The sequence below is a fragment of the Drosophila mojavensis genome, unplaced genomic scaffold (genome assembly GCF_018153725.1).
Source record: "Drosophila mojavensis isolate 15081-1352.22 unplaced genomic scaffold, ASM1815372v1 contig_136, whole genome shotgun sequence".
Lineage (NCBI taxonomy): Eukaryota > Metazoa > Arthropoda > Insecta > Diptera > Drosophilidae > Drosophila > Drosophila mojavensis.
In genome coordinates, this window is record NW_025318667.1 from 10,948,466 (window position 1) to 10,975,524 (window position 27,059).

At 40.9% G+C, this 27,059-nt stretch overlaps 3 protein-coding genes across 14 annotated transcripts; 2 read left to right on the forward strand and 1 right to left on the reverse strand.

Annotated features, from left to right (window-relative positions):
• Positions 1-1,456: 1,456 nt before the first annotated feature.
• On the forward strand, positions 1,457-19,312 carry LOC6585187 (AMP deaminase 2). 11 transcript variants are annotated; one of them, XR_001449011.3, is made up of 13 exons: positions 9,008-9,383; positions 9,495-9,857; positions 11,682-11,826; positions 14,357-14,688; positions 15,413-15,448; positions 16,460-16,578; positions 16,659-16,753; positions 16,822-17,278; positions 17,364-17,818; positions 17,897-18,191; positions 18,292-18,402; positions 18,477-18,729; positions 18,803-19,312. XR_001449011.3 is itself a non-coding variant. In XM_044010741.1 (12 exons), the coding sequence occupies exons 2-12, from the start codon at positions 1,932-1,934 to the stop codon at positions 18,654-18,656; spliced, it is 2,352 nt and encodes a 783-aa protein (XP_043866676.1). In that variant the 5' UTR covers positions 1,457-1,644; positions 1,725-1,931; the 3' UTR covers positions 18,657-19,312. The 11 variants fall into 11 exon arrangements, 10 of the variants coding, with proteins under 10 accessions (XP_043866676.1, XP_015016598.1, XP_043866678.1 ...); XM_044010741.1 differs by lacking the exons at positions 9,008-9,383; positions 9,495-9,857 and adding exons at positions 1,457-1,644; positions 1,725-2,058 and having other exon boundaries at positions 18,477-19,312; XM_015161110.3 differs by having other exon boundaries at positions 8,998-9,383; positions 18,477-19,312.
• A 446-nt stretch (positions 19,313-19,758) lies between these two features.
• On the forward strand, positions 19,759-23,909 carry LOC6585188 (LIM domain-containing protein jub). 2 transcript variants are annotated; one of them, XM_015161116.3, is made up of 7 exons: positions 19,759-21,396; positions 22,493-22,513; positions 22,610-22,750; positions 22,810-22,979; positions 23,067-23,129; positions 23,223-23,388; positions 23,463-23,909. In XM_015161116.3, exons 1-7 carry the CDS (start codon positions 20,052-20,054, stop codon positions 23,708-23,710), a joined length of 2,154 nt encoding a protein of 717 aa, XP_015016602.1. In that variant the 5' UTR covers positions 19,759-20,051; the 3' UTR covers positions 23,711-23,909. The 2 variants fall into 2 exon arrangements, with proteins under 2 accessions (XP_015016602.1, XP_002010824.1); XM_002010788.4 differs by lacking the exon at positions 22,493-22,513.
• On the reverse strand, positions 23,854-26,964 carry LOC6585189 (nuclear pore complex protein Nup93-1). The gene is made up of 5 exons (XM_002010789.4): positions 26,667-26,964; positions 26,416-26,596; positions 25,510-26,355; positions 24,813-25,441; positions 23,854-24,749 (listed from the first exon to the last, which is right to left on the reverse strand). Exons 1-5 carry the CDS (start codon positions 26,831-26,833, stop codon positions 24,044-24,046), a joined length of 2,529 nt encoding a protein of 842 aa, XP_002010825.1. The 5' UTR covers positions 26,834-26,964; the 3' UTR covers positions 23,854-24,043.
• Positions 26,965-27,059: the final 95 nt, after the last annotated feature.

Below are 27,059 nucleotides of genomic sequence, written 5' to 3' on the forward strand. Positions count from 1 at the left end.
AAATATTGTAAAAATTTTACACTTTAGGAAAATCTCTAAATTTTAAGCTTTCGGTGTTTTTAAGCAACATAAACATTTAAACACACAAGAATATAAATACGAAAATTAGCGAAAAAAATTATATATATATAAATATTTATATATATATATATTTCGATATTTAACATTTAATTCGGAAAAAAGGAGAAACAAAAACAGAACAAAATTTAAGAAACTTTTGAGCAAACTCTCGGTGTTTTAAATTAAGCGCATGAAAAATTAATTACATTAAATGATAACAATTAAATTATTAAAAAATAAAAGCAAAATGAAAAAGAAACACATAATAAATTAAGCAAAACCAGACGTAAACCAAAAACCAAAACCTCTTTCACTTTCGTGTCTTTGACTTAACAAAAGCAAAAACAAAACAAAAAAACAACAAAATATTAAGCATATTTTTAAAATGTAATTTAGCACAAAAAAACAAAAACAAAAACACAATTTTTAAACTAACGTATTGATGTGTATTTAATGTATTAATGAAACAAAAAAAAAAGCGAAAATAAATACAGTATAAAAAATCATTAACAAATGCAGAAAAAAATTCATCTCAAATGTATGTAATAAATATAATTGTTTTTTATTTTACTTTTATTTTTAAACAATATAATTTTTAATTTATCGATTTTTTTTTCAATCGTTTTATCGAAACTTTTACAAAACTACGAAATGCAATGCCTGCCAAAGATTTAATGTTTTTAATGCAACAAAAAAACAAAACAAAAAAAAAAACGAAAGACAAACAAATAAATGTACTTATATGCAACAAAAATCCAAACAACAACAAAAAGTTCAATAAAGCCGTTCCAAACAAGAAACAAACGACAAAGAAAAAATCAAACAGAACTATATTCTTGTTTAGAGATTTTTTGCGTTTCCTTATATACAAAAGAATTAAGAAAGAAAAACACAAAAAAAAAAAATAATAAACAACTAAAAATTAAAGAGAAAAAAACTTAAAAAAAAAACAAAAACAAAATACTTTGCAATTGAGTAACTATTTGTCGTGAGCAAGTGAAATTATTTGTATTAAACTAATAAAGTGAAATGTTTATTGGTTTAATTTTAAAACAACACAATTTTTATGCATTACATTAACAAACACAAAAACCAAAAAAAAAAAAAAAAAAACAAAAAAAATGAAACAAATAAACTAAATAACAAAAAAAAAACAGACAGCGTACTTTTTTTCAAAAATTATCTTCATATTTGGCGCTCAGTTACAGCAACAGCTGTTTTGATTTGAAATGAGCACGCCTAACAAACTAGTCGATACTATCGATACGACTGGCAGCACTAGCACAACAGTGGTAGCTCAGTGGCTACGCGCGCGTCCTTTTTCCCAACAGCTGGCAACGTTATTATGCAATTGACGGTGGCAACGCTTGGCGCATTGAAATTATCTGCGCTGCGCAATGCACAAAAACAGTTCCGGCTGAACGTTTCAGTCGCAAAATAAAGTTGTAGCGCTTAACGAGTTAAGTGCCGCATTTAATTTTGTTCAATACAATACAGTATTATTGTTTTTTTTTTAATACTTTTTTGCGTTGCGTTGAACCAAAAGTGGAGTATCATTTAATATTTGACCAGCGTGTGATTTCTGTGAGTGAGAAAAATCTTGTATTTACATTTACCAATAAGAAACATAATCGTTTGCGATTCGGAACGAAATTGCAACACAGCCCAGAATAAAAGAAAAATAAGTGGAAAGGGGATGAGGAGGTGAATAGCCAAGCCAAAAGTGACGACACCGCAAAACCCAGCAGTAGCAGCAGCATCAAGTTCAAGGCACGTCGCAAACGCACTAAATAAAAGCTTATTGCCAATAGAGAAACAGGCATAGCCGGTGGTGCTCAAAGGTGTGTGTGTGTGTGTGTGAAAACAACGGCATGCAAAGCTATGCAGATGCATTAAGTGCCAAGGGCTATCGCAGCTTTGGCTTTGACACCGACGTTGAAATGGACATGGACCCAGACATGGGCCTGAGCATTCGGCGAATTGAGAAGCGTAAAGGAGGTGAGTGAAGGTCTAACAAATACAAACATAAATACGTACGCGCGCATGTACAGCCACAGACACGAACGCAGCGGGGTCTTGGTTGTATGTGTGTGAGCTGTAATTGCTGGTCATTCATTGAATGGCAGCAAATACAGAAGACGAAGTAGAAGAAGAAGTGAACTTACATACATACATACATGCATACATTCTAGCTTTGAGTTGGCCTACGAATACGACCCCGAAAGCTAAAAACTAATAACTCTATTTGCATGACGTGTGCAATTTTTCGACGTTGAGCTTGTTGCATAGGCAGCGCGTATCCTTTCGCTAATCTGTTACAGCCAACTATCAATGTTGGAAAATTGCGAAAATGCCAAAACTAAGGAGCAGTATAAGCTATCAAAAAATGAAAGAGAAAAATATTAGACATGAAGTATTCTAAAAACTGTAAAATATTGTACCTATAGATAAAGCAATAATTGTTAGTAGTCGGCTCTCCAAAAATATACCTATGTATATACTAGCAATTATTGATAAGCAATTAGAATATTTCTCAAACTAGAATATCTACGTATATAGATCTGCCACAAGTGACTCGTATATGTTTAACCCAAATATTTACCAGGTATACACAGAGTCGCGTTCAATAATCGCCCAAAATATGTGGCAAACATGTTAAGTATAGGAAAAATACCGGCAAACACGTCGATAGACGTTGTCAGACGCAAAGCCATTTAGAAAATTGGATGCCGACGTGTACACGCACGCTCCACTTTTTCTATTGGTATACCATATATGTATAAATATATATATATATATATATATATATATATATATATATATATATATATATATATATATATATATATATATATATGTATATGTATATATACGCATAGTAACTCCTGACTGAAAGGCTGACGGATTGGCGATTAACGCGACGCTTAAGCAATTAAGAACAGGAAAGTAGCCTGGATAAATTTCTGATATATCATATACTACATATGTATATTCAGATATATATAGAAAAAACATCTATGTCAAATTTTAAACAAAATCAATGTTCACGGAAAATTTGCAAATTATTAGTCAGAAAGCGCGACGTATAAGACTTTCAGACTATATGAATGATTTGATTTTAAGTTGTCGTATTAAAAAGTGGTTTTTGGGCGTTCTATAAGCTTTGGTAAAATATGTATGTACGTAATTATGTATATGTGTATGTGTATACATATATTTGCATGATCTAAGCACATGCATTTCCCATCTGCACATAAAAGATAGAAATCATGATACAATCATAGTCATGCCCCACCCGGCGATTCTCATAAAGTATCAAGTAGGCCCTTAAGGCTTTCCAAGAATATTCCTTTGGCAAATTTTGAAATTGAATATCTGCTCCAAATTTATAGTCTTCGGTCCACTCCCCACATTCTCGCTTTCACTGTCTCTGTTGCTCTTCTGTTGTTTCAATGATGTCACCCAATGACAATAAAATGTACCCAACGTGCCCGTCTATATGTATGCATATTGCTGCTGCAATGGAGTCAATAGACTCGAGTTCGTTGGGCTGACCAAATATTTTTAAGCCATAAGCCACAATAACAGTAAATGCACTGCGCAAAAAGAAAATAAAGAAAGCGTGTTGTTTGCATGACCCAATTTTTAGGGATGCTTCACAGAGATCCATCGGAGGACAACTCTAAGCCAATCAACCACAACAAGAACAAACCTAAACTGTAATAATATATAGAGACATAAAATATGTATGTGTATGAGTATGTGTTTATGTATACATGTATGTATGTATGTGTGTGTGTGTGTTTGTCTGTGTTTGTGTTTGTGTTTGTATTATGCCTGTTATCAGCCCCTTTAAATTTCTCTGACGTGGAGCTTATCATTGGCTCTTCGGCTTGGGCTATAAATAGAGCTCATGAATAACAAGCCAACATTGCTGTCCCCAGCACATTTCACCTATTTCACAATAGCACGGCAATTGTAACAGCTGGTAATCATTATAATAAATATTCTATGACTGGGTGTGTGTGTCGAAATTGTCAAACTAAATAGATAAGCCAGAGCATAGCACTTGAATGAGAATCATTAATGATATAGATTACATACAAACAAAACATCACAAGGGAGTTCCAATGTAAGTGACAATAAGCATGAGTAATACAATTACAGCTTAACAAGATTTCACAGGAATTTAGATTAGCATAGCAGGAAATTAGCTACAAATAATATGCGCAAATATTGTATTACTATAGCTTAGAATATGAAAACTTCCTGCAATTCGAGTCCTTACGCAAGTTTTTATATCCTAAACCCAATGTAAAGGGAAACTCTGAGCATACAAATTGGAAGTTTAGGGAACAGATACAAAAATGCCTGGTAGACGCTATAAGGTATATTAATTCTTGATCAGGATATCATGCTAGAATCCGCCCACATGAGCGCAACTATATCCTAAACCAGAAAAACTTTTCTATACCATAGACAGTTCGATAACTTTCTTATCTCCTAGTCGAGCACACCCGACTCAGCACTAACCAAAGCTCCCTGTCAAGAAGAAAACTATTGCTCATTTTTGCAGCTTCGTTGACTCACGTGCTGAATAACTGTTTGTCAGACAATAGGTTCGAAATAAAGAAAACGAATATTTGAAAAATACAATAAAAATTTACCTTAGTAATAACAACTGTGAATCAGTAAAATCGAAATATAGCCGGGTATTATCAGCTGCATAATAAGCGTGGAAATCTATAAAATAACTGATTTAATTTTTTAATAGTGTATTACTCCTATATCTATATCTATATCTATATCTATATCTATATCTATATCTATATCTATATCGAAATCTACATCTATTTCTATATCGAAATCTGTATCTATATCTACATATATCTTCATTCATATGCATGAACCATTTGATATGTCAATAAAATCTTTGCAATATTTTCCCATTTTCATTGACAGACATGTTTCTAATGCAATACTGCGCTGTATGCATAATTTTTATGCACGCTCATAGAGTGAAAAGAGTTTATTGGTTTTTTGTTTTCAATGTTCCTCGGTCTGAATATGGTGATAGATACATCTATGAGTATTTCTATTTTTTACCCGGAACTCACCTCATAAAGCTATGAATCACTTCAATATATTTGCGCATATTAATACTATGTATGTGCACGTGTATGCATGTATGTATGTGTAGGCAACTAGCATGTACATCGTATCCCACGCATTTCGCAATTTGCTCTAATTGAGCTTTTTTTATTCTTGCAAAACGCTCATTGATATTCGCATGACAAACAAATCTAGCCCAATGGGTAACTTTTTCCTAGACATAGGTCAGGTTTTCAATTAGACCAACAACAACAACAATAACATTAAGAAATAATAAAAAAAAAACAACAAAGGAACAATGAACAAGCGGCAAAAGTTTTTTGTTTTGCTATTGAGTTCTTTTTGTTCTCCTTTTGCAACAGCTTTTGGCTAAGTTTCTGACACTCTCTCTCTCACCCTCTCTGTCTCTCGGGCGCTCTTCAATTTCCATTCTTTGCTCAATATATAACAGAACTTTGTCACGCCAAAAAGTTATTTCATAGAATTTCGTCATATTTCTAATGCCCTACCTTTAGACGCTCAATCTGTGACTTGCTTAAGCAAAGGTAGAGCATCTGCCAGTCGTCTATTTCATTGGTGGCAGCATCAGCACTTCGAATCGAACTGCTATTTGTATCATCATTGAATATAACACTTCAATCAATATCTTAAATAAACAAGTTTTATTTTTATATTTCAATTTGAACTATACGAAATTTTTGGATATGTACAAAAAATCATATATTAATTAACAGCTCCAAAGATTTTTATTATTCGGCTAAGAAATTTGAGACATGAAGTGATTCACATTAGAGAGTTGGGCATGAAATATCTCTATTTCATGATTATAAATTTATATATGTATATACATTTTTTTTAAATTAATAAGCTTGTAAAATTATATAAAATTATTTTGCTTATCATCTTTTCATTAAATAATTTAAATAATAAGTTAAGTACTTATTTTTAGTAATTGAAATTTCAATTTTAAGGAATTGCATATACTATATTTATATCCTATAGATAATCAAATCAAAGTCAGCTTGTAGAGTATCTAAGCTGCGTCGTATGCAAGTGTTCATTGACGCATTTATGTGAATAAATTCAACAACAACAACAAAATAACATACATATATTGCATATATTATATATGTATATCTGTCATATTTCGTTTGCTCTGTTGGCGAATGGCTCGAAATGGAAAAATCAGTTTAGTTCGTTTATTCGTTAAGGCAAAAGCTCCAAAAGAAAAATACCCAGAAATCGGTTCAAGTTGCTTCTGGCCAATCTATGTAGGGCATTATGTAATGCAACGTGTGTGTGAACTTTCAGGGTGCAGTTGACAGTTTTATGAAAATCAATTTGAGTGCGGCCAATGGCCAAGAAGCCAAAATGGCAAAGTGCCCGAAATAGAAAGAAATACAAAAAAAAAAAAAAAAAAAAAAAAAATAAAATAAAATAAAAAGACGGCATCAGAATGAAAATAACAGAACGCAGCAATTAATAAGCTCACAATTCGGTCAATAAAATCAACAACAAAAGCCAAAAATAAATGCGAAAACAACAATTATATATGCAAGATATATATAAGTGTATACACACATATATATATATAAATATAGATATATCATTAATATGGTCGAAGAACTTTGACTTTTGGATGTGCGAAACGAAAGCATTGTATTTATTTATTCGTAGCTATTAATTAAATTCTATACAAAGGCCCAGCTTTCATTTATATTCATTAACTGTTTCGTCAATCTGTCTTAAAGAAGAAGATATATTATCGATAATTATAGCAAGTGCTGCTTCTTCTTTAAACTTGAAAACAGAAATACATTAGAATAAAGATTTCAGCAGTGGCTCAGTCAGCACAGCATCGTTCCATAAAAGCTTTACCTACAATCGATGACTATCGGTTTTCGATAACTTGCAAAATCATATACCATACCTTATAGCTAGACTACTCTTACTTATCATCAGCAGAGATCCACGACAACATCATTTATGTTGTCGACCAAAAAAAACAACAAACAAATATATTTCATACAAGTTTCAAATTGTTTTTAATTGCACTAGAATATACTATAAACTATAGCCATAAATTGTCGACGATATTATTTAAATGTCACCGGCTGCTTTACGAGGAATGCGCATTGAAATTTGCATGACAATGCAAAGTTGATTTCCTGCTGTTTAATTAGATTGAATTTTGTGAGATGAACTCTTCTACTCGATTCTCATGAATTCAGCCACTTGCTTGCTTTGTAGGAATATGCATTTAGATAATGAACCAAATTTATTATCTTTATTCTGCTAAACTAGATGGCTTCAATGTATGTTCAGATAGCTGTACACATTCTGTTGAACTAATAGCACCTAGATTTCCCAAGAATTCAATTCACATAGATCCCAGACTTGGACTACGCATTTAGTCTACGTTTTATGTTGTATTACCTAAAGTCCTCAGAAGGTTACGAAAAACTCCGCTCAGAAGCAGGTGTCTGCTAGTCGGATATTTCCAGCAAAAGTTCTTTGACTTCTCATGAACTCAAGCAAGGTTATTGCTCTTATATCACTCGGTTTCAATTACCTATTAATATCACAGATTATTTTAAAATGTAAGTTACAGAACATCCAGAGACTTACTCCAGCTTAACTTGCTCAAAAAGATTCGATTGAGATGCCGCAATCTTGAAAGAGCTTTAAAGGCATTTATAAACATTATATACATACATAAGTGTATATACATATGTATATATAAATATGTTCCCTTGTCCAAGCAATGATTAACGTCTATAATATGTAATGCTTGCGTTGGTTCGCCAAAAACAAAATTGGGCTAATGAACTGCGATTACTTGCAATTTTGAGGGTAAATTTGACTTGCCTTATAGAGCCATCTATATTAAAGGCGGCACAGTTGTTGGGGCTGCGACGTAGCGCTCGTTATCATCGGGCTGCTAATTTTGATAGACTTGTTGTCATATGCAAACAGTTTATCAAATTTGACTTCTGAACAACGACGCCTCACCTCATGCCTCCCCCGATCCCCTCTCCCACACACACACACACGCACATTATTCACTATTGTGTTTGGGCCATTAGCACTGATTGCCATCTGCGAGTGTGTGCCGGCCCCAACAATACCTCAGCTAAGGGAAAATTACCGGCACTCGAAATGCCAGATGTGGTCTCTCTACAATTCCTGAAATCAGTTCTATGTGGGTCCAACGTGTTATCTTCTCGTTGACGTTGAAATAGGAACAATTGCGAAGCTATCAAACTAATTAATGGCACTCAAGCGATAATATATATTCTCTATTTGATATAATAGATTGTCAACTGTCGATTGTTGAATATCGACATCTTTAATCGAATATCTGTATGAAACTGATTAGATTTTGCGCTAATCATAGCAAAAATAGTTATAGATTAGATATTTATATAATCAAATATATAAAGATAAATAGAGGTAATATTTTAGTTTTTGCTAATCTTTAGCTATTCTATCTGTGCACTAATATGCCCTAGCAAAGCTATTGTAGCGCATCGTATTTTGCGCACGATCAGCACTGGATATACCAATATACATATATATATACTTAGCTATATATGTATATATATATATATATATATATATATCTTGATCCAATATACATGCTGTCAACAATAAGGGGAAAAGCCGAAAAGCTTTTCCGAGTACGAGAGCGTGTGAACTAACTGAGCGAAAGCTCTGCACTTGCACTTGACTCTCTCTCTCTCTCTCTCTCTCTGTCTCCCACTCTCGCTTTATCTTTAGCACAGACTAAAACTTTAGCCGATATATAAACTTTGGATGAAATTATCTGGCAGTGAACAACAACTGCCAACCGTTTGACAGAGGGAGCAAAAATAAAATAAATAAAAAACAAAAAAAAGCAGAAACAAATTATAGAAACAAAAATATAGAACAAGAACAAAGAACATATCCAAAAAGGAAAGTATCGCGTAGATGTCGCTTATTGCGTTGCGGCCGCATAGAGAAAACAATTGCAGATCAAATCAAATCGAGTGATCAGTGAATAGTGATAAATATTGCCATATATACCTATATACATATATACAAAGCTATATATGTACAATAAAAATATAAAGTGAATTGGTAAACAACGATAAAACTTCAACCGGCGAACCGAAACTTCGAAACACCCAAAGAGAGAGAGAGACAGAAAGAGAGCAACCCTGTAAATTGTATGTTGAAAGAAAAAGCAAATTGATATATCTTATATAAAAATATATTTATATTTTTTTGTTTTGCGGCAACATCAATGAAAATCTATCGAAATTATCGTAACGAAATAGAAGCTTCCAAAGCATTTGGGGTACACAACAACTTTGCCAAAGGGGCCCCAAATTCTATCCAATCGCGCTCAGCCGCGAGCTGGTGCAGGCATAACTACACTAGAGTGCTGCATTCCTTGCATTGCGTGCCCTGTGGCACAAGCGTCTGCTTCGAATAGAAGATGGCCTATCGCGGCATTATCGGCAACAATGATGGTGCTGATCGCAATAACCAGGATAACGATTCATTTGATGACGTACTCACCGGTTCCAGCAAGGATGTTGTGCCGTCAGTGCAGCAGCGCAACAAGCTACCAAATGCCAAAGCTCGAAGCAACGCAACAAACAGCCAACGCAGCATGCCGATCTCAACGAAATGCAATTGTAAGTGTGATCCACAATCTCAGGCACAGTCTCCTCCGCCGCCGCTCGGCAGACCGGCAGCCTCTCCAGCCATTCGGTCTGGTCCATAGCCAACTGTTGTTTGCACGCGCCCACACACACACACACACACGCACTTGAGGCAACGGCACCTGTTTGATTCAACACTGCACTACAAGCGAATTGGGCCATTGGGGCTAAATATAGAAATTCTATTCATATTCTCCATCATATAATGCTATCCATAATATAGCGTCTCATTTCAGAGCAAATATCCAAAATCTGAAATAAGCAACTTTGCATCTCTGTCAATTTCTCATCGCTATGAAACTTCACAGCGCACTAGCTTTTAGCTGCAGCAGTCGCTTGACTGCAACGGCATATCTGATCACATACAGATTGCATGCTGTCAAAGGCTGATTTGTATGAAACTCTTGGCAATTGTTTCTATATGAATTTTAGACTACAGCTAAAATGTAAAATAATGTTTAATGATAATATTTATTTTCTTTAACTAATTGACAACTAAGATTTGTAGAGCAAGTAATGTACAAAACTAAACTAGCTAACTATACTAATATGCTAATACAAATTTTAACGCGCACAGCTTGAACTAGACTTGGCAAGCTATTACCATACAGTGTAGTGTTGAATGTCTTGCGCCCACCACAAAGGCCAAGACAAGAAAGTTGATGCATGTCATCTCTCATCTGTCGGACAACTATCTCTTCAACTTGATGCCAGCAGCTCAGTGACTATCTCTCTATATGCCCATCTCGAGCAGCGGGATGCTGGCAGAGCGTGGGCTTGTTTTTGGGCACGTCTGGACTGCTATTCATTTCCCACATGTAAACAGACCACGATAGCTCTGACTACACTTGCCCACTAAAGAGTACCTTTCCTTACTCATCTAATTTGTCGGACATAGATATAGATATAGATATAGATATAGATATAGATATAGATATAGATATAGATATAGATATAGATATAGATATAGATATAGATATAGATATAGATATAGATATAGATATAGATATAGATATAGATATAGATATAGATATAGATATAGATATAGATATAGATATAGATATAGATATAGATATAGATATAGATATAGATATAGATATAGATATAGATATAGATGCAGCGTATCTCTGAGTCGGTGTCGCTGATTGCAGCGCATTTTCGCTATCGCTGTCAGCTATTTGAGCTGCCTTTCGAACTTATTTTCTTATTTGTTTTCGAGCTGTTGCCGCTGCTGCTGCTTCTTCTGTCGATTCGAATACGAATTCTGTATAATCGTGCATCCGAATCGAATTTTGCTGTTTTCGAAAAAAGGAAACAACAACAGCAACGAGAACGACAGCAGCGACAGCAAGCGCATTGTATCGGCTGTCAGGTGTCGGTTCGAGTCGTACTCGAGTCGAGTCGAGTCAGAGTCGAGAGTTGCTCGGTGTTCGGGGCTTGGTCATTAAAGTGCCAGCGCTCATTCAGGCCACAAGCGTTGCGGGAACTACGAAAAGAAACTCATTTCCCGTTCATCCCTCTCTCTCTATATAACTCTTGTTCCCTGATTCGGTATGAACTTCAATCGGATGGACAGTGCGCATCGTATGAAAGTGGATGCACAACTCTTTGGCTCCAACGTCAGGGAGTCCAAGAGCTTCACCAATAATAATAGGAATGGCATCAAAGCTGAATTTGAGCCAGTAGAAACAATTTGTGGGTTGACTATATAGACAACATCAATATATGCATAATATAATCTAGAGCTATAAACATTTATAAAGCGTCAATTAACCGTCAATTTGTTGTGTTTTCCAGGCGATATGATCGACTCAGCGGACACTGATAAGCCAGAGGCCGAAAATGAGCTAAGTAATGAAATTTCGGCACCATATGAAGTACCCCAGTTCCCAATTGAGCAGATTGAGAAGAAATTACAAATACAGCGCCTGCTAAATGAGAAGTGAGTACTACGACTACCTATTCAAAAACGAATCTAAACCTTTATCAAAACTGAAAAGAATTTTCATTTCGAAATAAATAATAATTACATAATTACAAGCACGATAGACATGAACTAAATTTAGATCGCAATAATAATACGTAGCAGATAGTGTAAAATCTGTTTATTTTCGATGTGCATCAATAGGTGCCCCGATCAGATTATTATACTCAGAGATCAGCCACAAAACTAATAGAGATCAAATCGATTTAGATTCGATTCAGAAAGATTTTCAAGTTGGGGACTCTATATTCTATCTTGTAGTTTTGTTTCTATAATCTACCCCTCTTTTCATCTCATATCTTCCACATCTTCCACTTTCTATATTCTTTTATCATTTACTCTATTCTCCGTCCTCTGCCCACCTCATCTATCTTCAATCTTGTATTTGGCATATTGTATCTTGTATCCACTATGTTGCATATTCGACTGAATTTTATCATTAATGTTCTATATTCTGCCTTACCTCTCACCTCTTCTATCATATATTTTGCATATTTTATCATCTATCCTCTGTCTTCCCTCTGTTATCTATTATCTACAATATTATATCTTCTGTTTCCTATCTACTGTTCGCTAATTTCTATATTCTATATTCCATCTTCTATCTTATAAAAACATATATAGTATGAGAAAGTAGTTATATACTGCATACTGCTATCTGGTTCAATGTGAAAATTCACGTAGCTCCACGCATACAAATCTCTATCCCATCTAACGTTTCAAAAGCCCTTTAATGAACAACAACAACAACAGCAGCAGCAAAGTGAACGCTGTGAGTGCGCTGTAATTAAAATGCAATGGGTATATTAAATACTTCATCGACTATGTTAACCATGCACAACAGCAGCTGTAGAGAAATATACTATAACCCCTCGGCAATATGCCGAAAATCTTTTCAGTAATGGATCTTACTTCAATTTCATGCGAAATTTCCCGAACACCAGCTAACTATATCATTATGATGTAATTGATTTATTATAATGAGTACAGTCTTTGAAAATCTATAGCCTTTAAGCATCATCCAATCCAGCTGAAATTCTTTATCAACTCAGCCAGAGCATTGATCTCGCAGAGTGATAGGGGGTATTCAGTATTAAAGAACTGCACTACCATATTGGCATTTCTCTATGTTCGAGTTAGGGTATATAGTCTTCGGATATTCGAAGAGTCATGCGTTCGCTAGTTATCAAGTTCGCATTGTTTTTGGACCCACGGCTAATCCAAGCGACTAGACGAGGACAGATACTTGGTCATGGTCGACAGGGGAGGGAAGGGGGCCGGTAAGGTAGTGGGCGGGAAGAACTTGGGTTCTTTGGCGAATGGGTCGTGCGGGCCAAGCAGGTGCCAAAGCAGAGACGGCAACAGCGTTGGACACGTTTTGATTTTGAATGGGACTGCATTAGGCGATGGCCGGCAATGCGACCGCGTCAACAACGCGGCTTATGGCATAATGATGAAACCACTACGACCACCACGACCACCATGACCAGCACCGCGACTACTACCACCATCGGCGGGCACTGCTGTTAGCCGCATTTTCAATTTCGGATGCCGTCACATTCAGTACAATTTGTGCATCCATATAACTTGGAAGGGCGCATCGCCGCAAGAAAGCGCAAAAGTCGAGGCGCGTATCCGGCAGTCGTTGCCTCAAAGCCCTTAGCCCACAAAGCTCCGGTTGCTTTGGAACGGAACAGTTGTTGCCCCTTCTTTTCATTTCGGTATTTTGGAATACCTTCTCGACCTACGCTGACATTGAGGACGCGCAATCATCCAATCACCCAGGCACTTTGCATTTAGCTCGTGTTCGTGTTCGTGTCACACGCCAAGCGTCGAAAGTTGCGAACTTCACAATTGCACTTGAAGTTCGTTCCGTTGCTGTTCGCTGTTTACTGTTTACTGCTTACTGCTGTTGCCGTACAGTTCAAAAAAGAGATATAGGGTTATTATGTCGCCCAATGGGCTCTCGAGAGACCCTCGCGATTGACACATCAAAATGATTAATGTTCGTTAGACGCTTAAGACCAACTCCCTTAACCCATACTCGGACTCGGACAAACCCAACTCGACCCGGCCCGACCCCACCGGTCAGGGTATTCATAATTATTTTTTGGCAAACAATACAGGTGTGAGTTGTGGGTGGACTCGTTGCCATTGCGTGCTGCTGTGCAAAGTGTATATACATATAGTCGGACGGGCGGGCAGGGTCTATAAATTAATCGCTCAATCGATCATTGGACAACTGTTAACTTTGGCAACTTTCGGAAGTTGGCCAAGTCGGCTCGATAGTGGGCCATTCGCTAGGTGCATTGGTCAGGAGCAGCATGTCTTTTGCGGATGATAGCTATAGCTTCTGTCGCCTATACGAGTATCAGCACGATGAGGAACAATGGTGCAGTTCGGTTGGCCGTTTCGTTATAGAAATTTTGGCTGATGGTTTTTCTTTTTTTTTTTTTTTTTTTGTATTCCCCTCCCTCGTTTCACCTAGGCAATCGACCTGTCAACGCTCGGCTGCGCCCATTACAGCATCGCCACGACGCAGCAGCTCGGATTCGGATGGTCTGACAGAGCAGGCAGTACCGAAACGTAGAACAGATGCTGACATTAATTTTCAGCGTGTTTCCGTGTCCGGCGAGGATACGAGCGGCGTGCCACTAGAGGATCTGGAACGTGCATCGACGCTACTTATCGAGGCACTTAAGCTACGTGCCAAATATATGCAAGTGTCGGATCAATCGTTCCCCACCACCACAGCACGTTTCCTCAAGACGGTGAGTCTGAAGGATCGCTATGAGAATGTGCCAGTTAAGTCGGTTTCAGGTAAGTCCAAATCGCATTTCAACCACCCATCAATCAGCATCAGCAACAATTGGTCTAGCCGAGGCATCTAAGCATCGGTGTGGGCACACCCCCCAAAATACATACATATGTAGTAGAGAGTTCTGCCAGTGTTGTATAGCACCATGAAATGCATATATAACAAATACATGTACATACGTATGCCTGCTGTATGCCGTGTATGATACAAACGAATAGTTTCATTTAATCTTCTTCTTTTACCGTTAGCTTGATGTATATCCATATATATATATGTGTATACACATATAGATTACCGTTATAGTTCAGTTGACCATGCGCTAGGAACGCATTAAGCTCTTTATACTCTTATTTTCAGCTAGAACTCTCCTGCCACCTAACTACCCCAACCAGCTCTCTTTATCAACATTGCTCTCTATCTCTCGCGCGCTCTCTCTCTCTCTCTCTCCCTCTCTGTAGTTCTCTATATGTGTATATACTCATATACATATCTAAATGTATATTTATCTCTTTCTTTTGTACGTCTCGCTCGCTCGTCTTCTTCTATTTCGTTTAGTAAGTTTCTCAGTTCAGGTCTATGTAACTCTCGCTTTTCTTGATTTATTTACATAATTATTTTCTATGCTCCCGGCGCGTACTTTATTCTTTCTTTTCTTTTTTTTTTGATTTTGTACAAAGATTTCTATATATATATATATATATTTATTTTTATTTCATTTTATTATAGACATAATTCGCAAACAGAGTATGGCGAACTATACAGGTAATTCGGTCGCGGCTGCTTCCGTGTTCGGATTGAATTGTTAAGTTCTTTTGTTGCTTTTCCGCTTTTCTCCCCACTCTCTCGTATCACACTCACACCCATAAACACACACACTCTCTCTCTCTCTTTCACACACACTTCCCGAACACCATTGCTTCCATTTGTTGACTGATCCAATATCTACACACACACACACACCTACACACATACAAATGTTGAACCGCTTTACGCTCTCTTGTTTTTGCGTTCCTTGTGCTAATCGCTCGCTCTCTTGCTCGCTCTGTTTATGTTTTTTAATTGCGCGCGCTCTCTGGAGTGCGCGTGTCGTAGTAATTAGGCTTTGTCACGTTCTCCAAGTCTATTTGCAGACTTACCGTTGCTTTTTGTCTCATTGTTTTGTGCACTCAAATGTTGCGTCTCTTTCTACCACATGTAACTATTGCATTTGCTAACACACACACTCTCTCTCTCTCTCTCTATCTCGCTCTCTGTATATCACACCTCTCTCTTGTGTGTTATGTCTGCGTTGAATGCATCGCTTATCTCAGCCGAGTTTGAAACCCGCACTTAAAAAACACTTTAGTAAAAAGTTGCAAATTTGTTTTGTAGACAAGATCAAAAATGTATGAATTAATTAATTACAACAAAACTGAAGGCACAAACTGGCTAAAAATGGGGCATTGACTTTGAGATAAGCAAAAGTCCACCAAGTTCAATTATCTCGGCCAGACTAAGTCACCTATAGAGTATACTGTTTCAATGTTTTATTTTTCTATTTCTTAACATAATTTTCGATACAGAAATATATATTCTTTGTGTTCTTATTGACCAAGCACACAGCAAACAACAAGAACAATTTGTGTGTAGCGCATTTGTAGTTAAAATACCGTTAGTTTGACAAATTAATTGAATTAGTTTGTAACATTTGACAGACAACACTGTTAATTTGTGCTTAATACTCAATATCTCTATATGTATATTTATTGCATAAACACACAAACACACGCGCAGAGCATCACACACTGATGTCGCCCCTAAGATCGAGACATGCCTGGGACGTGGAGTTCGTGCCAGATGAATCGTATTTCATAAAGCCAGTGAATGGAGTCTTTCACATCTACAATGATAAGGTGAGCTCGACACGGAATAACTCCCCTTCAGCTATATATGTATGTATGTATGTGAATATAAACATCTATTTGATTCACAGGAATGCACGAGTGAACTGGACTTTTCGTATCCAGATATGAATCAGTTTGTGAATGACATGCAGGTCATGTGCAATATGATAGCTGATGGGCCACTGTAAGTGTATAAATTCCTCATATACATGTATGTATTTACTTTAATTAAACGTCTTTGTGGATTCGCAGGAAATCATTTTGTTATCGTCGCCTTTGCTATTTGTCGTCCAAGTACCAGATGCACGTTTTGTTGAATGAGCTACGCGAATTGGCCGCCCAGAAGGCTGTACCGCATCGCGACTTTTACAACACTAGGAAAGTGGACACGCATATACATGCAGCGTCCTGCATGAATCAGAAGCATTTGCTGCGCTTCATCAAGAAGACGCTGAAGAACAATGCCAACGAGGTGGTCACCCACACGAACGGCCAGCCGATGACACTGGCCCAGGTCTTTCAATCGATGAATCTGACCACATATGATCTAACCGTTGATATGCTGGATGTTCATGCTGATCGCAATACGTTCCATCGCTTTGATAAATTCAATTCCAAATACAATCCCATTGGCGAGTCGCGCCTCAGGGAGGTCTTCCTCAAGACGGATAATTATTTGAATGGCAAATACTTTGCACAAATTATAAAGGTAGGCAGAAGACTACATACATAGATATGTATATATAGAGATTTGATGTAAATATAATTAATATATGATTATATTTTATTTTTAGGAAGTGGCTTTCGATTTGGAGGAATCGAAATATCAAAATGCAGAGCTGCGTCTCTCCATTTATGGTAAATCGCCCGATGAGTGGAATAAACTTGCCAAATGGGCCATCGATAATGATGTCTATAGCTCGAACATACGTTGGTTGATACAGATACCGCGTCTATTCGATATCTTCAAGTCGAACAAGATGATGACGTCATTCCAGGAGATAATGAATAACATATTTCTGCCGCTATTCGAGGCGACCAACAAGCCAAGTGAAAATGCTAATTTACATCGCTTCTTGACTTACGTGATTGGTTTCGATTCCGTGGATGATGAGTCCAAGCCAGAGAATCCGCTATTCGATAGCGACGTGCCCCGGCCGGAGGAATGGACGTACGAGGATAATCCACCGTATGCTTACTACATATACTACATGTTCGCCAATATGACGGTGCTAAACAAATTTAGAAAGTGAGTTGAGAACGGGCGGGGGACTGATCAAGTATATATGTATATTATATGCAATTTTTATCGTATTCACATTCACAGGCAGCGCGGTCTGAACACATTCGTGCTACGTCCTCATTGCGGCGAGGCTGGACCTGTGCAGCATCTCGTCTGTGGCTATCTGATGGCTGAGAACATTTCGCACGGCCTGCTGCTGCGCAAGGTGCCGGTGCTGCAGTACCTCTACTACTTGACCCAAATTGGCATTGCTATGTCGCCACTGTCGAACAATTCGCTGTTTCTCAACTACCATCGCAATCCACTGCCAGAATATTTGGCTCGTGGACTGATTATCTCACTGTCCACCGATGATCCGTTGCAGTTTCACTTCACCAAGGTAAGTGGACAGAACAAACAGAGAGGAAGAGAGAGAGAGAGAGAGAGTGTGTGGAAATATAAACATGTGTCATTAATTATCTTACGACGTTTTTGATTAGGAACCCCTCATGGAGGAGTACAGCATTGCAGCGCAGGTGTGGAAGCTCAGCTCCTGCGACATGTGCGAGCTGGCACGCAATAGCGTTATTATGAGCGGATTTCCACATAACGTGAGTAAAGACCTCTTGAAGAGTTTTCCGTGCTTTGGCTTATAATCATATGATTTCATATGTTTCCCTCACAGATCAAGCAACAGTGGCTGGGACCCAACTACTATGAGGATGGTATCAATGGCAACGACATAACACGCACCAATGTTCCAGAAATTCGCGTCGCCTATCGCTATGAGACTTTGCTGGATGAACTCTCCAACATATTTAAAGTGAATCAAACCTGTCATCAGAAGGACTCAGATGATAAATGATAGATTCGATATAAAATGCAAACCATATATACTTGCTATTATTATTATATACATTAACATTAACATTAGTTATGTATGTATGCATGATAATTGTGTACTTTGATGTGAAACGTTTCCTCTACTAATCTATTATATTAATCCAACAGACCAAAATTCTACAAACTTATATACAGGGCATTAGCTGGCATTAGCAACGGTAACTTCGATTTCCAGCGAGTGCATCGAGTAATCTTAGCAAATGTGTTTAACGTGTACTTTTATCCGTTGTAGGTAGATTCTTATTATTATTTTTTTTTTTTTCTTTTCTGAGCTGGTGCTGGTGTTGCCGCTGCATTGCAATTAAACTAGACAACATTATATTTCAAAAACAAAAAACAAAAAATCAAACAAAAAAAATCTCCAAAGTGTAAACTCTAAATAAAGCAAAACTGCAGAATTTTAAATATTTGATCATTTATTTAGCAATTCAAATTTAAAGGCCGCAAATCTTGCGGCTAATTTGAAATCCACTCGGGCCATCTTAAATACAATTGTTTTTATTCTGCGATGCTTGTGTTGCCGCTGTATTTCAATTAAGTTAGGCTAAAATAATATTTGAAACAATAAATGTATCTGATGTGTAGCTACAAATAAAGAAAATTGCTAATGGCAAAGAATTGATTGTTTTACTTGTACAACTGTATCTCAAATTATATTATTTTCAAATTTAGCGCCTATTTCTTTCGACATTAGCGCCATCTAGTGCACATTGGAATGTCTCTTGGTGTGTTTTTATTATTTATTGCTGCAAATATACAAGTAAATTCATTTTATTTTCATAAGCAATAAATTTGAGCTGAATTTCTATTTCTGTACAACTGTTTCATAAGTTATCTGAATTCACTTTTCAAGCAGATGACCATAAATTGCCCTTAATTTAGTCAACAGCTGATAAATGAAATATTTAAATATTAAAGCAATGCTGCCATATTCTCACATGATTTGAATTCCACTGGCAGTTGCGCTTAAGCGCCCCTAAAGTCTGTCGATACGGTACGATACGCAAATTTCAAATGAAACTTATCGATGTATCGATATAAGATCAACAACACCAACAAATACATATGCATTTGTGCGTACCTGTGTTATTGTGTCTGAGAGATTCTTCTTTGCAACTTGTCTTTGTTTCGACAAAATTAAACACACAAAAAACTGAATAAAAAATGATGGTGTCACAAAGCTGATAAATAGCACATAAATTGGCAGCGTCAAAAAAGACGGCAGACTGGTAAGACATCATCAAAGGGACAAAAACTCCTTGAGCGAAACAAGTCATCGTCGCTCAACGCTCTCTGTCCGACTCACGCGTATACGTGTGTGTGCGAGTGTGTGTGCGTGTATGTATATGTGTGCACAATGACCACCCAGCGAACGCATCGAAATGCCACCAGCACAGCGGTGGGGAGTGGAGCCGGTGATTCGGATTATGAGACGCTCATGCAGCGGCTGCACATTGGCGGCAGCTATCAGCGCTCGCCCGGCGGCTTTGATAACTTTGTGCACGATGCACCACAACAGCCGCAACAGCAGCAGCAGCAGCACCACCATCAACACCAGCAGCAGCAACAGCACCACCAGCGGCTGTCCAACAGCGAGGATTACAAGCTCTATGAGCGTGGCAATATAATAGCTGCCTCGAAGTACGCCACCGCAATACCCAAGCCCGGCGCGGAGCCCATTATGATAGGCAACGGCAGCAACAGTCAGCCGCCGCTCATATATGCGCCGACGGCTCAGGTGCTTGGCCAGCGCATAGCTCCGCAGAAGCATTCGCCGGTCTATGAGAATCTGGAGTTTTATGGCCAGTTCGATACGAACCAGCGGCGTGCCCAGCCCCAGAGTCCGGCGAGTCGGCAGAGCGTCATGCTGAACGATTATTTGCTGATGCAGCCCATTGGGGGCGGTCGATTCGCACATACGCCCGTGCCGGAGGCGCCCCAGAAGCACACACATCAGCCCATCGAGGAGCTGTCCGCCGTGGCGCCGATCTATGAGAACATTATACCCCATTCCGGGCAGCGGGCCCAGCCGCAGGCATCGCCGGCCACGGCCACCATGTATCAGCACACAGAGATGGCCACGCCCACGCCCACAGCTAACCAAATGGAGCTGAATGCGATGATGCTATCGTCGCCGCTGCACCAGCGCAGCAGCAGCAACAACAGCTCGTCCAATGCCGGTGGCAGCTCCGGTGCCTTGGGCTCGCCCACGCAGCGCTATCGGAATCTATCGCTGCCCAGCCATGGAAGTCCACTGGCCTCGCCGGCTCCGGCGCCGCTGGCCAAACTGCAGCTGCAGCAGCACACGCCCATCAAGCAGCAGCAGCAGCAGCAGGTGGGCATCAATGTGTCCGTCAATCCCAACTACATCGAGGACATCAACAGCTCCGACTATGTCTGCATGACGGCCAATCTGCACCGCAGCACCGCCGCCGCCGTCCCCACCAGCACCGCCGTCAACAGTCGCAGCCCCAACAACAGCAGCAGCAACAGCAACAACAACAACAATGGACGACTGACTGCAGTCAGTCCGCAGCCGCCATTGCCGCCGCCGCCGTTGACAGCGGCCGCAACGCAGACGTCAACGGCAACGACGTCCGCCGCAGCACAAATGCAACCCCTGCAGCTGCGCGCCACGCCCATCGCCACAACGGCGCCACTCGCGGTGGCCACATCGCCAACGCCCTCGCAGAGCAGCACAGGTGAGTGGAGAGGTGGCGAACACTATCCGTGCATCTCGATGCGCACCAATACCAAGACAGCAATATGACTAACCCCTGCACGTAAGCTATACGATACGGCTCAGCTATACGAATATGCATACAGAAAATATATGACTAACTCTTATCAGGTTTTTCTGCTCTAATGGAAGTCATTTTAATGAAAAGCTGGAAGAACTAGGGCAGAGAGAAGTTGAGGGGGAAGCGGAATGTCAGCTGCATTTTCATCGCCTATTTTTTCTCACTGGCTGCGCCTTTCTAAAAGAGTAGCTCCTATGCCAAGTACTTCTCTAATATCCAATAACTCTAATTGAAGAGAAGCTTAAGAGACTTTTTCTCTCTGAAAATATCATACTATTTATTCGAAATAGTAAATCTAATGGAGAATTATTAATTTATCTTGTAATCATATCTTCTATCATAGACATTTTTTTGGCTCTTCGCGCTTGTCTATTTCTTAAGTTTCTCCTAAAGAGCAGCTCTCATTTAAAAGAAGGGAAAAAGGAGTCGAGAGAATGTCGGATGCTATTTCTATATCATTCCCTCTGACTCTCTCTCTCTCTGTCCCTCTCTCTCTCTCTCTCTCTCTCTCTCTCTCTCTCTCTCTCTCTCTCTCTCTCTGTCTCGCAGATTCTTTCAGAAACGTTTTCCTGTCTTATCGACTTTTTTAGGAAAAGTCCTAACTCGCATTCTCTAGAGATAGAGAGAGCGAAACCGACAAAACCTACCATAACTGTTGTCAAAAAGGTTTTACTGGCTTTTAGTAATGCTCTCTAAAGACTTGTAGTTATTTTCGTAATGCTCTCCAAAGAATAGTAGCTCTTTTGGAAAAGGTCTAGCTCGCATTCCCTCTCGAGAACTACCTCAAAAAAAGTTTCTCACGAAAAGGAATAACAAAGAGCTTATACCATTGCAGATGTCGTAAATGTTTTACTGGCTTCATATAGACTACGTTTGAATGGGAACTTGCGGAAATAGGCTAATCATGCTACTAAACCATAAAATATACTTAAATGTATACAATCCTAATCCTAACTCTAATCATAATCTTATGCTCTTTTTAACAATGCTTGCATAGCCGCCTTGCGGCCCAAACGAGGTATGCCTAATCATTTAACCCACTTGCCATGCTTTAAGCGCCTCTTTGCTCGTGTCGCACATACTTAATGTTTACTGTACTTTGCCCACGAAACAGGTCTGACCAAGAATTTGCTGCCATACAGCGTGACTCCGCCGCGTCCGGCTGGCCCGACCGAGGCGCAGCGCAAGATCGAGGAGCTGACGCGCCAGCTGGAGGAGGAGATCGAGCAGAGCGAGGAGCATGGAGAGTATTTTGGTAGGCCAGAGAGTTGAGACCAATATGCAGCTATCTGATCGTTAATCTTCCACTTGCAGGCATTTGCCACACCTGCGGCGAGAAGGTGAAGGGCGCCGGCCAGGCCTGCCAAGCCATGGGCAATCTATATCACACGAATTGCTTCATTTGCTGCTCCTGCGGCCGGGCGCTGCGCGGCAAGGCGTTCTACAATGTGCACGGTCGTGTCTACTGCGAGGAGGACTACATGGTAGCTATTCGGCTCTATACGTGTCTCATTCACACCTTAACTCACCCTCTCTCTCTCTCTCTCTCGCTCTCTTTATCGTCTTTGTAGTATTCGGGCTTCCAGCAGACGGCAGAGAAATGCGCCATTTGTGGCCACCTGATCATGGAAATGGTGTGTACGCCCTGTCCCCGACCCTCTTCCTCTCTGTCCCTCTCTGTCCCTCACTCTATCTGTCTGCCTCTAATTGGTTTCATGCACTTTCAGATTTTGCAAGCCATGGGCAAGTCATATCATCCGGGCTGCTTCCGCTGCTGCATCTGCAATGAGTGCTTGGACGGCGTGCCCTTCACCGTGGATGTGGATCACAAGATTTACTGCGTCAATGACTACCATCGCATGTTTGCGCCCAAGTGCGCCAGCTGCGGCAAAGGTGCGCTGCCCCCAGATCTCATATATGTATATGCATGTCTATTTGTATCTTATTTATAATATGCTCTGCTGCAGGCATCACACCCGTCGAGGGCACCGATGAGACCGTGCGCGTCGTGTCCATGGACAAGGACTTCCATGTCGATTGCTACATCTGCGAGGAGTGCGGCATGCAGCTGACCGATGAGCCGGACAAGCGCTGCTACCCGCTGGACGGCCGCCTGCTCTGCCGCGGCTGCCATCTGCAGCGACTCGCGTTGCAATCGTCACCGCACACGCGCCACCAGGAGCCCGTCTGTGCATCCTATCAGTATATGGGCTGAGGCGAGGAGGCGCCCCGCCCATTCGACTGACGATAGCAACTAAACGCACAAAATAACTATACAACTATACATATACATATATATACAGTATACATCATATATACATACATATATATATATATACAGTAAATAAACAACGCGCATTTCCATTTTTGCAATAACCGATTTAATAAACAAAACTAAATTTCATAAATACAAACGAACATATATTAAATCAGTTAGCTATCCCGTTTCTGATCTTGATAGTAATTGCATTTCTTCTGCTCCCTCCCGCTCGGTTATGCCCCCTTTCCCTTACCCCCTTTCTTTTCGATGTGTTGTTTGGCAGCTGCTTCAGTGCATCAGAATCTCCAGCTGGACGAGGCGATTGTTGGTGTCCGAGGGCATGCGATAGGGCAGCGTGGCAGCCATGTTGGTCAGTGCCTTGGCGCGTTGGCGCAAATGTGAGAGAATCTCCTCCTTGGGCTCAATCAGCAGCTCGTCGTTGGAACTGATGCTGCGGCTACATATGTTGGCGCCGGCCTTCATCTCCAGATACTGGCCGTAGATCAGATCCATGGCGGCCAGCAGCACATCGGGCAGCACTTTGATCAGGTCGGTTCCAACCAGCTTCAGCTTGTTGACACACTCGTCCACCTCGGCACAGCTGTTGGGCGTAATGCGATTCCTGTTGAGGACCTCAACGGCCAAACGCGACTGACCCGAATGGTAATAGTCGAAGAACTTGATTAGCTCCGCCAGCATGCGATAGGTGCGCATCACAGGCTCGTCGATGTCGGCCTTGCGCCGGCTCAGCGACTCATTCATGCGCTCCGACATCACCGTCAGCTGCTCGCGGACGCTGCCCTTCTCCGCCGGCTGGTGCACCACCTGCGTGAGCAGCGAGCAGAGCAGCCGCAAGGCCTTGTCCAGCTGGCCGCCAATGAAGTAGAGACGGATGGCCGCCTCGAATTTGGTGCGATGCGCCAGCTCGTCGCCCACCATGCCGGCCAGGATGTACTTGTCGTAATCCAAGTTGGAGAATTGGGACAAGATGCCGCTGCAGTGGGGTATGGGTAACATTGAGTAAAAGCTATAAGGAATGCCATCATCAACTGCTTACCCAACGTAGCGCCACGGATCAGAGGGATCGGGCGAGCCGAAAATCAAGAGCAACATATTTTCGTCGCAGTTCTCGACGAGCATATCGCAGACGCAGCTCATCATCAGGTTGCGTCCATCGGAGGTCTTGAAGTTGCGCAACAAGTAATAGTATTGCAGTGCCTCGACGGTGTCGGTCTGCTCGAAGCACTTCGTGTACATGATGATCAGGCGCGCCAGATTGAGGCGACGCATGGGCGGCGGATCGGTTGGGTCGGTGGAGAGCAGCGGCTTCTGTATGTCATTGGGCGTTGCGAGCATATACTGCTCGTTGAGGGCGATGGCCATGTGCACGGCATGCGGACGATTGGCATCGGTGCGGGCGAGAAACTCAAGCGCTGCCTCGAACTGGCCAGTGAGGACGAGCACCTGGAAGTAGAGCGGCGTCTTCTCGCGTGCATTGAAATAGTGCTCGCCATACTTCTCCAAGATGAGCGACTGCAGGTCGCCGTAGCTAAGGCGCTCCAAGTCGTAGTCGATGCGCTCGGCGGTGTCCAGTACGCTCAGCTGCATCCAAAGGAAGTCGTCAATGGTGCGCACCACCTCCTGATGCGGATCGTTCGGATCGCAGGCCAAGACAATGGCATAGACCTGCAAATCGGCAAAGAATTAGAAATGTTACAGAGTTATATATAGATGTATATATTGGTATAGCGTACCGCCTTTTTGAAGGGATCTGTGCAGACGCGCAGCTTGTTACAGTACTCGAGCTTGAGCTGCCCCTCGAGCTTGACAGTGGGACGCTCAGTTTCGTTCAGCGGATGCAGATGGTCCTGCTTCTGTTTGAGCTTATGCTTGGCCTGCAGCAGCTTCATCAAATCGGGGCAAACGCCGCCCTCCTTGAGGAACTGCACGGCGGCGCCGAGATCACCGCTGCGCAAGCTGTAGTAGACATGCGGCCACAAGGGACGGCCATCGCTGACGTCGAGCAGCCCGACCAAGGAATGAGGCGACTGGAAGGCGATGGTCACATAGGAGCATACCGTATTGTAGACATTGGGTACGCCGCCGCGTAGGCCAATCAGACGATTCTTCTGGATGACCGTATTCATGTAGCGCTTGTAACACTGCTCCAGATAGCTCAGGGCCTTCTGCACCAATGGTAGGCCGTTCTGGCGTAACTTGGCCGGCTCAACGCTGCGACTGAGGGGCGTCACATTGGCCATGTAGGTCAGAACGCTCCACATTTCGCTAATCTGAACATCCATGACAGTCTCCTGCTCCTTCACCATTTGGGTGAACTGGTTGAGCAAATTGGTGCGTTGGCTGCCCTGATTGTGGACCTCATTGTAGATGGTGATCTGCTGGGCATACAGGGCCTCCACGCGATTCAGGCGAGAGCGCGGCATGGCTGTCTGTGGTAGTACGGTGGACACCATGTGGCGGTGCACCTCGGGAAAGTCTTCCTGATTGGGCCCGACCAGAGCATTAAGCAGATGCTCCTTCTCCTCGCCCCACTCAGCAAGTATGCAGCGCATTTTGTTGCGCTCCACCGATTTGAATATCTATTGGGGAATATATACTATCAAAGGAATTCGAGAAGAGAAAAGAGCATTCACACTTACATTTTTATTGGTCTCCTCAATCACGGCAATTATAGCATTCTCGCGCTCGTTCTTCAGGTAGCCCTCCACATCGGTATCGCCAATGGGGTTGATGGGCTCGAAGGATTGGCTGGCGCTCAAGGTTTCGAGTTTCTGTGTCAGCTTTGGCAGATCGACGCCCCTAGAGCCAAGCAGAATGTGACTGCAGGAGACAAGGCACGGCATACATAAATATACATCATTATAATATACACAGGCAATTGTTAACTTACGCTTGCAAATCGTTTGTGCCGGCTTGTGTGACGCGCTCATGCAGCTCCTGTGTGGCTTGCAGCACCTGCGAGAGCGTACGATCGACGCGCGGCATTTCTGTGTCTATTTGGGTTTCATTGGAGAGGCGCTGTGCCTGCTGCAGCAGCTCGTTCAAATTCAGCGCCATGATTCAACTTTATATTTATTTAGTTTTTTTTTTTTAATAATGGAAATAGAAGCCGACTTGTGTACACCAAATAAATAAATTCAATGCGGCAGCACGATAGCCGGCATGACAAAACGAACAAATCTCAGTGAGACCAGAGGCATGGCTAGCTATCGATAGCACTTTTCAACTCTGCGTTCAGCTGTATATCGATATATTGCAGCGATGTCAACGTCCCAGCGTATCA